Genomic DNA, 12,726 nt, shown 5'->3' on the forward strand with positions numbered 1-12,726 from the left:
ATGATTGACATTAAACCACCACTTTCCCAAAAACAAAACAACGGTATATGAAATCTCACTCTTTCCCCTAAATTAAGAGTAGGCAAACATTTGTTGTCTTATCAAAGTCTACTTTACTGTTTAAATGAAAAGTGTTAATGTTATGCTGAATATTTTCTTACCATTCTCTTGCATTCTGTTATTTGTCTCTGTGTCTGCTGTCTTTTGTCTCTTCCCTGAAGTGGAGGCTGTCTGGAGTTCAGCTCATCTCGTGCTCTTGTACAATGAGACCAGCTGTATGCCTGGAACTCAGACGTGCTACAATAGACAGAGAATACAATTTTTAAAGGGCTTAAATAGCAGTCTAAAAATACCAGGATGGTGCTTTTATTATTTGAAGTTACCAAGCTGGCACTTTAAGTATATGACCTTTGTACAAAGTTTTTGAGCAGGAGTGCCTGAGGACAGGCCATCTGAATTAATGATGACTCAGGGAGTGCCACACATATCTAGATGTCTTGAAGAAGCATGTTCATTAGATTAATTCAGTACATCCTATAAAGAAGTACTTGACACTAGTAACACGTAAGTTATTGTAAGACACTGAAGTTCATTACATTTTAGCATTTATTAAGATCTAGTGTTACTGCTAATAATATTGACTCTAAAATCCCAGGCTGACAACAGTTCTCATCAAACATTGATGAGCATATACAGGGCATGAAAAACTGTAATGGCTACAAAAGAGCCCTCTGCAAGAAGAAAGAGAAAAAAATTATGGTGGGGTAGGTATCTCAAAGACTACACTAAAGATTTAGAATAAGGATATATGCTTATCATGTTAATTTGTATGTGACAACTCATAACGGGGTGGGGAAATGACTTTTTTCTTGTGTGTGTTTTTTTTGTTGTTGTTTGGTTGGGTTTTTTAAGTAAATGCTTACCTTCAATTACAAAATGCTGCAGAGCATGGTAAAAGAATGTTTGGAGTGCTGAACTGCAAGAAGTAGTTCAGCATTGCCAGAAAAGACATCTTGTCCATATTCTTATTGATCCTTGATAAAGCGTATGCAGTAAGAGATGAAAGCCCCTTTCTTTGTGTGCTAATGGCTCTCATACAGTTAGACAACAGAGACGCAGATTAGATTTCTGCTATTTTCACATTATGATAGTGGTAATTCTTGAGATAATTTTCCCAAAGATTTCCATGCTGTTGTGCAAATACCTTTTTTTCTCCTTTTCTGCCTTTCTAACAGACTAATGGCATCTGTGCATTTTCTAAGATAACAGCACTGAACTTTTCATGTTCACAGTTGGTATAGGAACTTGCTAAGTAAGGAAATTTCAATTTCATTAATGTGTGCAGGAGTGTGTGCAGGATTTGGAGGCAGCATACTACCCACAGGGAGTGAGACTGTTCATCCTCTCGCTGCAAAATCCAGAAGCTTTTTCTCCTTTGAAGATACCTTCCCAATTATGAAGCTGAAGCTTGGTGACATCACAAAACTGGGAAAGGGACTCATTTCTGATTGTGTCTGCTGGGCATGGTGTGTTCCATGTGTTTTGCTTGCAGAAGAAACATGAAGTTCTGTTTTAGTAGCAGAATAAGATACACTCAAGAAAACAAATGCAGTGAAATTCATATATAAGGCAGAAGTCAAATGATTCATTTTTTTAAATATAGTTCAAATCCATCCCTATGAGTTTCCACTGACTTTGCAATTTATTTTTTAATTGGTTATTTTATTCTTTTATTTGTTTCCTTTTGTCTTTTTTTCTTTTTTTTTACAATTTGAGTTTCATCTTGTCCCAGTTCTGCTCTGCGCAGGTTTAGCAGTTGATTAACCTATATACTATTTCTCAGCAGATTGAACAAATGGGTTTTGTGTGAGAAGGAAGTCAGTGGCAGTCAGTGCAGATTTTGGTTGGGCAAGGGTAGAACAGGATGAATTTTAGTAGGTTGCGTGCCTTGCCTTCTTATCCAATGTATTTCTTAAGGCCTCTTCTTTGTCGTCTCCACCGTGGCTGTGTGACTGGCAGTGCGTTTCTCCTTTCCACTTCTCTATCCTGTCTGTGGGCTGTTTTTCAGTAACAGCCCAGCTCTTCATTTTGTGGTTCCCAGTCTGGTGTCCCTTAAGTAGGAAGAAAGAAAAACCCTGACAAGCTGCCTGCCCCCAGGGGATAGCAACTGCAAAGATGTGAAATGAAAAAAAAATACTGTTAGGGTGGGGGTTTTTTAATGCATCAATATGCACAAATACATTTTATGTAGGTTAAGTCAAGGTGTAGAGGTGTATATAGAAGTATAGATGTGTTGGGTTTGTTTGAGATCAAGTAGTGCATTTAATTTGATTCCAGCTGCTTATAAAATTCTCTTTGTTAACCTCAGACTTGGACAGGAAGATAGTATTGCAGTCTTTATTTCCTTTATTTTTAAATTTTGTTCTACCCAATTCTATATGTCCTTAAAAACCACTTGCTTTCATCTCCTCCATTTAATTTTCAAAAATAAAATTTCAGGAGAAAGTCTGAAATTTCTGGAGTCATGGCTAAAGCTGACATCAAACCAAAATCTATGCATTATGCCAAAAAATGGTCAGATGATGTAGAGAACTTACACAGATTTCAGCAAGCTGGATACAGAGATGAGGTTGAATATAAACAAGTAAAACAAGTTGATATGGTAAGATTTAGAGCTCTGCAAGGGTTATTACTTTAAACTTGCCTTATGTTAAATGATTGGATACAATTGGAGGTGCTGCTTATTTCCTTTTATTTAGGCTTATTTCTGATACAGTTTTTTTCTTGCAGGTCTGAGTTGAATTCTGGAGATATTAACTGCAGAATAATTCACTTCACAGAACCACTACCCAGCCTGTGTTTTTGTTGCCCCTCTTACGCGTTTAGCAGCATTATAGACTTCTTTGAATAGATGTAACTGCTATCTCAAAGAATAATTCAGTTTTGAAGAAAGGAATATATCAAAGTGAGTTCTCTATGATGTTTCCCCATTACTCTGCCAGTGGACCTGATAGGAAATTCATTCATTGTCCAGGGAATCAGACCTGTGTCATCGCTACCAACTTCAGTTTTACAGCTGAATTCTGTAGTAGTATAATCAGACTTTGCACACACTCAAAACTTGGCTTCTGTTGAAACTATCCACAACAGAAATATTTGATGCCAGCTGTAGTAAAGGGAGTTGTGACACAGGCTTGTATCAACTGAGAACATAAAAGTCTTAGTTCTCTGCTCACTGCAGTTGGTGGCAATGCTCCCCAGTGCATCAAGTGAGCTAATGAGTAACAGCTAGATATTCAGTAGCTACTTGAGATTCAAAATAACCAAGAGGTTAATACAGCAAACAACATGTTAACTTTACTAGAGCTCTGTAATTTATGTTGCAGCACTAACAAAACTAGCCAGCTGCAACAACGCTTTTACCACCCCATACCATCAGTCTCACACGTGGTTTCAAAAGTTCATCTACTGTCTGTGCCATTTCTTCATCCTCTTCAGGCCAGTCCATCCCACTTCTTGCCTCTGCTGCATCCACCTCTGGGCCCCCTGAAGCCAGCCCACAGCTGCATATTATCAATGTTAATTAACCTGCCTTCATTCCTCTGCAATTCCTCTGCAATTCCTCTCCAATTCCCCCCTTTTGTCTTTTCTTTTTTCTTTTCCTTCTTAACATTTCATACCTTATGTATTTAACAATCATCACAACCTTTTCACAAATAAACTTTTCATACAGTTCAGATAACTTGTCCCTGAACTCTTTTCTTTTTCTTCTTAACATTTCATGCCTTATGTATTTAACAATCATCACAACCTTTTTACAAATAAACTTCTCATACGGTCCAGGCAACTTGTCCCTGAACTCATACACATATTCCTTCTTAACTTTTATCTTGGGCTTTTCAGCTTCTGGGGGCTGATCACCTTTCTTCTCATCTGCTTTCTTGACTTTATCTTCCCAAGCAGCATATATAGTATGAAAAATCCATTTTTAAAAGATCTTAATCTCGTGTGCACATAAGAAAGAGCAGAATGGTCCTAAGAACAGTCACTCTTCATCCAATTAACTCAAAACATAGCAAAACATTGATGTGCATGACAAGATGCAGTTTATTGCTTTGTCATGGGCTTGGATACCACTGTAAAGGCTGTGGTGTAAATTCCTTTAACTGTGCAAAAGGAAATCTTCTAATTAGTGCCATAGGATCAGTCTGTTTGGGATTTATGGCAGGGCATAACCATAGCCAATTAAACCCTGATAAAAGTTAAAGAACACCACTTAGTCAATGTAAAATGGGCGTGCTCTCTGTTCAAACTTACTAGGATCTGGCAGTGATTCTCTTTCAATACATTTTGAAATGTCTCCTTTACTCCATATTATGTTTCCATAATGCATAATTCCATAATGTTGTTATTAATTATGCAATTATAGTGTAGGTGGAACAAATATTAAGGCTGCTGTGTTTAGACAGAGAATGCAAATAACTCAGCTCTATGCGTGAAGTAGTAAGGTAAGTGATGAAACTACCACTTCTTGGACTCTCCAATTAGAGAATGCTGTAGTTTGACATCCTGTTGTCAGCTCTGCCTGGAAGAGAAATAAGATCCTTATTACCTGATTTTTCAGGTTCAGTTTGATCGTAGGTGTTCAAGGTGCAGATAGCCACTAAAGCCATAAAGCTGTTGAATGTACAAGTGCTCAAGCCAAGTAACGAGCAATAGGATGAGAAGAAATGGCTTCAGGTTGCACCAGGGGAGGCTTAGGTTGGCTATTATGGAAAATTTTGTTACCAAAATGGTTGTCAAGCCCTGGAACAGGCTGCCAGGGGAAAGGGTTGAATCACCATCCCTGGAGGTATTTAAAAGACGTGTGGACATGGTGCTCAGGGACATGGTTTAGTGGTGGGCTGGGGTAATGTTTGGACTTGATAATCTTAAAGGTCTTTCCCAACCTAAACAATTCTATGATTCTAAGCCTTTAGTTTAAAGCTTCACATTGTGGAACACTGAAGAGCATGGTGCTGGTTTCGTGCAGGACTGTTCCTGCCTGGTTTTGAGACTATGATACATACAGCTCACTACATTTTAATGAAATTGCTAATGAAAAGCACATTTTTCATAGTCAGGAGGATCCTGAAGAAACCTTTACATGTGTCAGTCTTACAGAAGTGGAATCTTTCAGCCTCTCAAGATTGTTGAATAACTGAATAGCATTGATGTTTTATTCCTTAATGAAGTATTTTAAAAGCTTTGACTCATCCACTTTTTAAAATACTCTATAATCTATCAAATATTCTTAGATCCTTTTCTCTAGATTTTTCTGATCAGATAATTTTTTTATACTAGACCAGAAAACTGTTTTCTGACATCTTGTTCTTAATCTTTCTTTTTTTAAGGTTAAGCAAATTAATAGTAAAGTAATGTTGAGATGCAAATGAGGTTTTCCCATGGAAATATACCCTATATTCCTTGCAATATAACGCACAAACATCATTTGATGTGAGCATGTTCACGTGAAAGTATATCCTCTTTATTCTGTTCATAGGTAGAGCATTGGCCAGAAACTGGATTTGTTAAAAAACTTCAGAGAAGGGACAATACATTCTATCATTATGATAAGCAAAGAGAATGTGAAGACAGAGAAGTCCATAAAGTGAAAGTTTATGTGTATTAGTTTGTTTATTGTTCTAATTTGTTTGTATCTTCTTACAAACCTGTTTGTTAGAATATGTAAGTAAATGAGATCGTGTAACCTAACTTACTTACTAGTCACCTTATTTAGACTACATGGAAATTTCTTAAATTTGTATGAGCTCTGTTAGAGAAATGACTGAAAACTACTCAGAAGCAACATTGAAGTGTTTTTATTCCAGCAAGGTTTTAAGGCATGTAAAACTGCAATGACACAAATAAAACACTGCTACTCAGATTTTCATTTTGATTTCTTTTTTATTGGGGTTGCTCTGAATGTACTTTTTAAGAGAGAGCTTTTTGCATGCTTTGCAATCAAATAGGGGGAACAGAACAGTTACCAGCGTAACCCACCTATTCTGTCACTTGTGGATCTCACTTTAACTTCATAGATTCCTAAAAAAGAAGTCTTCCAGTGGATATGAAAAGAGCCTTTAAAATATTAACAAAAATAGATGTGTTGTGTAGCCAGCCCAAATTTAGTGACAGAAATTATTGCTGTCAGCACGGACAGAGTAAGTGAGAATGTTTTCTACAGTCGCTTTCTCAGTCTGTAAAAAGGACATAGTTGCACATTCAAGAGTGGGAGGTAAAACTGCAGGTAAGGTTTTGGATCTTAACTTTTTTTAAAGAAAGGCTTTTAAAAATTGAAACTGATATAGAAGATTATTCTGTGCTTCCCTCATTTTACCTGACTGCACCTCAATGTTTTTGTGATACTGCTGGATGCTTTCACTCTTGTATTATGTTTTAAAACAATAAGAGTGCATTTCATACGGCCCATGGAGATTTCTTTTAATTTCAGACAAGTAGCACGGGAATTCATGTCCCACTTCTGAAATGCTGACTTTGTGTGAATTGGCAGACTCTTCTCACTTCGAGAGAACTAATTAGGCCTTATTACTTACATTTTTCAGCATTGAGATTCAAGGTTGAATCTCACTGTGAATCTCACTGTAATATTTCAAAGATTAATGGATAAAAAGAAAAGATGAGATTAGTGCTGGAGACCAGTTTACAGACACAGCCTTTGGCAGGACGAATGCTGTATTGGGAGTGCACTCACTTCATTAGCAGAACAGCAGGTTTTGTATTGACAGCGGCAGTTTCAGTTATAATGTCCTTAACAGTTACAGAAGAGTTCGTATCCATATTTCACTCTAGTTCATGCTAAACCTGAGGTTAGTTAAAACCACTCTATTTACAGACCATAGCTGTGTGAATGGCCTTAGCTCTGAAGCCGAAGGGGTTGCTCTCTTTAAAAAGAAACAGGTACAGGGGTTCTTGCCTGAGTTCAAGTTTGTCTGTGATCACAAGACAGCCTTAATCTAGTATAAGCATGTTTGCTTGAGTTAATAAGATTCACAGAATGGTTTGGGTTGGAAGGGCCCTTTGAAGATCATCTCATCCAAACCCTCTGCCATGAGTAGGGAGACTTTCCACTAGACCAGGTTGCTCCAAGCCCCATCCCAGCTGACCTTGAATGCTTCGGGGATGGGGCACCCACAGCCGCTCTGGGCAGCCTGTGCCAGTGCCTCACCGCCCTCACAGTGAAGGATTTCTTCTCTACATCAAATTTAAACCTACCCTTTTTCAGTTTAAAACCGTTGCCCTTTGCCCTGTCACTACAGGTGTTGTCCCCCCAGTGTGCATTAGCCAAATGACAACCAGAGCCAAGGTGTTTGTTTACCGGTCTGTGCAGAGAAGGGTGTGAGGTGGTAACTGGCAAAGCTAGCACACCAGTCTTTACAGTGTTCCGATACTTACACATCTAGATTTCTATTGGTACTCCTGTTACACCCAGTCCCCTTCAATATTGTTTACAACTTTCTTTGCTTTAGTTTAAAGGTATAGTCAATGAATTTTTACTAGGCATGTTCTCTGGGTTATGGTCTGCTTCTAGAGGCAGTGTTTTTCTGTTAAAATTAGCGTATAATGAGGATGGTTCAGTTAAAGTTCAAAGTGTTTTAGCAGTTCTTGCCAGATTTCATGGTCTGCTAACAGGTTCATCAGTCTCAGGCATCTCTGGGCCTATTCCTTTAAGCTCCTCTTCAAAGGAAACTAATTCCTATTTTGTTTTGACAGATATCCTTTTTAAGGTTTTCTTATCCTCATCCTTTCACCTGTGCAATGTTTCATCTTTCATCACAGGCCCTGGTAAAAAGTCACTCTCCATATTTCTTATGAGCCCCCTTCAAGTGCTGAAAGGCTGCAGTAAGGTCTCTCCGGAGCCTTCTCTGCTCCAGGCTGAACAGCCCCAGCTCTCCCAGCCTGGCCTCACAGCAGAGGGGCTCCAGCCCCCTGAGCATCTCCACGGCCTCCTCTGGGCTCACCCCAACAGGTCCGTGTCCTTCTGACGTTGGGGACCCCAGAGCTGGACGCAGCGCTGCAGGGGGGTCTCACAAGAACTGAGCAGAGGGCAGAATCCCCTCCCTCACCCTGCTGCCCACGCTGCTGGTGATGCAGCCCAGGGCACAGCTGGCTTTCTGGGCTGTGAGCGTGTAATTGCCAGATGATCAGTACCCGCAGGTCCTTCCCTGCAGGACTGCTCTCCCTCCCTTCACCCCCCAGCCTACGCTGGTACCGGGGATTGCCCCAACCCGGGTGCAGACCCTGCACTTGTCCCTGTTGGACCTCAGGGGGCTCACAGAGGCTCCCTCCTCCGGCCTGTCCGAGTTCTTCCTGAAGTAACTCTGCTGCGGGGCCGTGCCTGCTGAGCGTGAAGGTGATGCTTGAGTACTAGCAGGCGTTCCTGTGCTTCTGTTACGCTGGATGTATCTCTTTCAGTCAAAAAAGCTGTCAGAAGAATTTAATGTGTCAGTATTTTATTCGATAAATCTGTAACTGGAATGTCTGTCATCCCGGTTTTAAGCACACTGAGAACTGTTAGCTTACTTGTGTCTTAATTTAAGGTCGCTAAATTATGAAAAAACTATCAGGAGTAAGCAATCTGGGGGAGCTGTGCTTCGTTTTAGGGGTGACGCAACAGTTCATATCAAGATAAATAACTTATTTCTGAACGCCATTCCGAAAACTTTTTTTTTCTGACCTTTACTAACTTTAAAGACAGATAAAATCACATCTCTCCATTTTATTGCCTAGAGATGAAAATATGGGCTGTTTTGCTGATCTGAGTCTTAATAAAAAGTAATTCTGGGAAAATACTTTCCAAGGTACTTTTGTTATCTGTTGGCCCTGTTCGTACCAGGGAATGCTATAGTGCTTTCAGCGACCATTTTGCAGCAGCCCAACGATCGGATGGTAGCAGGGCTCCCAGCTGCCGAAGTCTGATGTACTTGGTCTAATTCTCATTCACTTCACGGCTTTGTGCAAGACAAGAATAAATGCTTTCTGTGCCTGTTGAAACTCATAAAAGAAGGTAAAGCAAACTTTTCCAAGACGTACTTTTCAGGCTTTGTGTTTGACAGCTACAAGTGAAACAGCAAGGGTGCGACCTCTCTGAATTTGTCCCGTTACACTGGGGAAATAAAGGCTGCATTTGTGTGCTCTAGGCGGGTGTTCTATCTTTCCAGCCTTCCCTTGAATTCATTGTGGAACGGCATTGTCTGAAAGTGCTACTATGATTGCTTTGCAGTTGCAGCAGCTAAAAACACCACACAGAAAGATGGTAAAACTGATTTAATTTCCACCTTCGTACCCAAGTGGACAGTTGTCTTTCCAGCTCTGAAGACAGTTGAACCTCAACCTTTTGGTCTTCAAACACCAGGCCCCTTGTTTCAAGGTGTTGAAAATGATTGACTGGCTTCCAGCTCATTAGAGACAACTTTCTAACTCAACAGCTGCCGATGCCACTGTTCCTCTCATTGTCTGGTACCAGCAAAGTCTGCCTGAAGGCAGCTTGGAGTTGCCTTGTGATCTTTGCAATTTGTCTCCCATTACCCCAGTTCCACTGGATTTATAATTATTTGTAGGAGCTGCTTTCTTAGTAGCCTGCCTGTGCTGAGCACCTCTTGGCAAGCTGTAATTACTTAATAAAAGACATTTTCCTTCTTGTTGCAGTTGAGACTTTGGATGTACTTGAAGCCCAGCATGCTCACAAACATTTGGGAGGGTGACTGGTGAATGACTACTCTCATGAGAGCTCTAGGTTGGCACAACCCCCCCCTGCAATGTAACTTGGAACAAACATCGCCATTTTTATGGATGCTCTGTTCAGCCAGTGTACTTACGTGTCTCAGTGTTGGCGCAGAGTATCTTTGCTGGTTGGTGCTTTTGTGGCTGTCTTTTTCTTCAGTACTTCTCCATATTCTCTGCCTTCCCAGGCACTCCACGCTCATGGATCTCTCGAGAATCCTGTCCAACGTCCTGTACCCCAGCTCCCTTTCCCAGCCCTGGCTCAGACCTTGAGTCTTTTCTTCTACTCACCAATTAGTGCAGCTTGATGTTTGCTAGCAAATTACAAGCACACAGGACTAAATTCACAAAGGAAATGTAAACACAGACAGGTTAACTTCATAGATTCCTAAAAAAGAAGTCTTCCAGTGGACATGAAAAGAGCCTTTAAAATATTAACAAAAATAGATGTGTTGTGTAGCCAGCTCAAATTTAGTGACAGAAATTGTTGCTGTCAGCATGGACAGAGTAAGTGAGAATGTTTTCTACAGTTGCTTTCTCAGTCTGTGAAAAGGGCTGCTGGCACTGACACCCCTCAGATGAGCATGTACATCCCTGTCCCTCTGGTGCTGACACCCCAACCCGTGGTACCTGTCACCCATGTCCCCTGATCCTTCCTTTCCCATGGCTTCGGCCCTTCCCCTACACATCCCATAGTAAGTTTTGTGCAGTCCCCCAAGCCCCCTCAAATATCCCTTAATATTCACACTGTGTTTCCTCTTTCTTATCAGTTACAAAATTGAGGCTGACCATCTCCAAGGCAAGAGTAGTTCTTTTAATGGCCCATCGGTCAGCATCTGATGAGCTCTGGCCTCCGTTATTTCTCTTTCATCACCTGCTCATCGATGTTTGCATGTCTGCGTGTTTAATTTAGCATTTTCCTCGTTATTTGTTATTTCTATGAGATGGAATAGTCCTTAACCAAATAACTTACTGAACCAGATGCTCTTGTATTTCCCATGTCCTCACGCCAGCCTCCCCGAGGCAGGCAGCTTGGCTGCAGTGGGCAGGATGATGCTGTGTAGAGGCAGCTCTGTGGTGCCTCTGCTGCAGATGTCCAGGCAGGCGGCAGCTCTAAGGACGCGGAGACAAAGGGAAGGGAATGAATGCCTAAAAGCAAGAGGAGGATGGGGGAGGGAGGGAAAAAAACTGCACGAGTTCAGAGAAGGACGAGCGCGTGCAAGGACTCAACCACACAGATGCATCAGCGTTTTGCCAGCAATCTTGTACCCACAGAAACCTCCTCCCTTGCTGGCAGAAGCTCGGCTCTTGCCGGCTGGGGGAGCAGGACGCAGTTCCAGCTCCTCGCCGCAGATGTTCGTCCTGCCTTGGCAGGAACACCCGAACGCCTCGGGCAAGGGGAAGGCGTCCTGCCTGGGGGGGTAAGATGCTGGCAGCTGCTTGGTTTTGCAAAGGGGATGGAGCAAAAAGCAGGGGACTCGGACACGTGGCACGTTCTTCATATGTGCCCAGAGTGTCTAGAGGATGTCGGCCGCTCTGCGCTGTCCTGGGCAGCATCCTTGTGCCAAATGCATAATGGCTTTGAGGAACAGCCAATGCTGGGATGTGAGCAGGGAAGAGCCAGCAGGTGGGCTGTGGGTGCTAGGAGATAGGTGCTGGGATGCTGTGCATGGAGAGATGGGCTGGAGCCAGGCACGCTCGATACAGGCATGCGCAGGGCAGTGTTTCTGGGGGAAAGAGCATGGTGGCCCTGCAGATCTGCCTCTTCCCGTGGCTCTGGTCTCCTGAAGCTGTAGACAGCGGAGCTCTTGCTCTGTAACCCTGTTCTGTGGCCATGGTGGGTAGAGCCTGCCAACTCTGATCCTAACCTCCCTGACGGATCCATCTTCTTCTTGTTCAGAAGGAACTTGAGTCACAGCCCAGAGGGACACTGCTTCTCTCCATCGACTCTTCAGATAGGAGGAGGTCTGTGTACCAAGGGCTGGAATATCACTGTTTTGAGGTGATGCTCATTAAAAACCTCTAATACTTCTTTGATAGCCTATCGCTTACAACTTCAGTCTCAACAAGTGAGAAAGATCATTACACTGGCAACTACAAAGACAGAGATTTATTTAAACTGTCATTGGATTAATATTTTGCCAGACCAGAGCAATATTTCAGCAGAGAAGAAAGATTTATGTATCTGAAGGTTGAGTTCAGAAGAGATGCTTTGAAGAGATATTCACTGGCAGTATGTATATTGTAAGCAGATTATTGAGAATGCAAGGCAAAAGAAACAGAAGAAACAAAAAACCTTAAGTATGCTACCGACAGTAAGAAGACATTAAAATGTCATTGGGAATCTTAGTTTAGGAATTGCTTCTCTGTTATCTACAATTTTACTGTTTGTATCCATCAGATGATAGGAAGAAAAAAACACATCAAATCTTCATAATTCCTGCTTTACTGTATCGGAGCAAAGCTGCAGGTCCATCTACATTAGAAGAAATCATTTGCCATCTGTAACCAAGGTGAGTGGTAAGCAACGCCTGCTAAATATAAGCACTTCCAGTTCAGAAGTTTAGGGTCATGTACGGTCCCAGTCTAAAGACCAGTTCAGGACTCTCTAATTCATGAATTTTAGATCTTAGCAAACTCGGGAAAACTGGAGAGGTGCCAGAGGACTGACAGAGGGTCAGCGTGACCCGGTACTTAAAAGACAACAATACTAGACTGGATGCAGGGCTAAATTAATGAAGTGGTTACACTGGGACTCTGTAGGGAAAGAAAGAGGTTAAAAAGTATTTTCCTTTGTGCTCAACAGATCAGATACGTCTTCTCTGATTTTGAAGTATCGGTGATCAGCCACAGAAAAGATGAAGAAATAGGTGCTTTGGAGGTTTTGTTTCTGGAACATCTTGTTTTACTGCCTGAGGACTAACACAGTTTCTAAGCACCATC

The 12,726-nt window shown here is 41.6% G+C and overlaps 1 protein-coding gene across 1 annotated transcript; it reads left to right on the forward strand.

The window, feature by feature from the left end:
- Positions 1-12,189, forward strand: MEIG1 (meiosis/spermiogenesis associated 1; the record flags this gene model as incomplete). Its single annotated transcript, XM_080391573.1, is given in 6 exon segments — positions 1-43; positions 432-520; positions 524-564; positions 2,500-2,662; positions 5,543-8,029; positions 9,284-12,189. Coding segments are annotated over 5 exon segments (465 nt in total). The 3' UTR covers positions 5,672-8,029; positions 9,284-12,189.
- Positions 12,190-12,726: the final 537 nt, after the last annotated feature.

The sequence above is a fragment of the Falco punctatus genome, assembly GCF_963210335.1.
Source record: "Falco punctatus genome assembly, chromosome: 6".
Lineage (NCBI taxonomy): Eukaryota > Metazoa > Chordata > Aves > Falconiformes > Falconidae > Falco > Falco punctatus.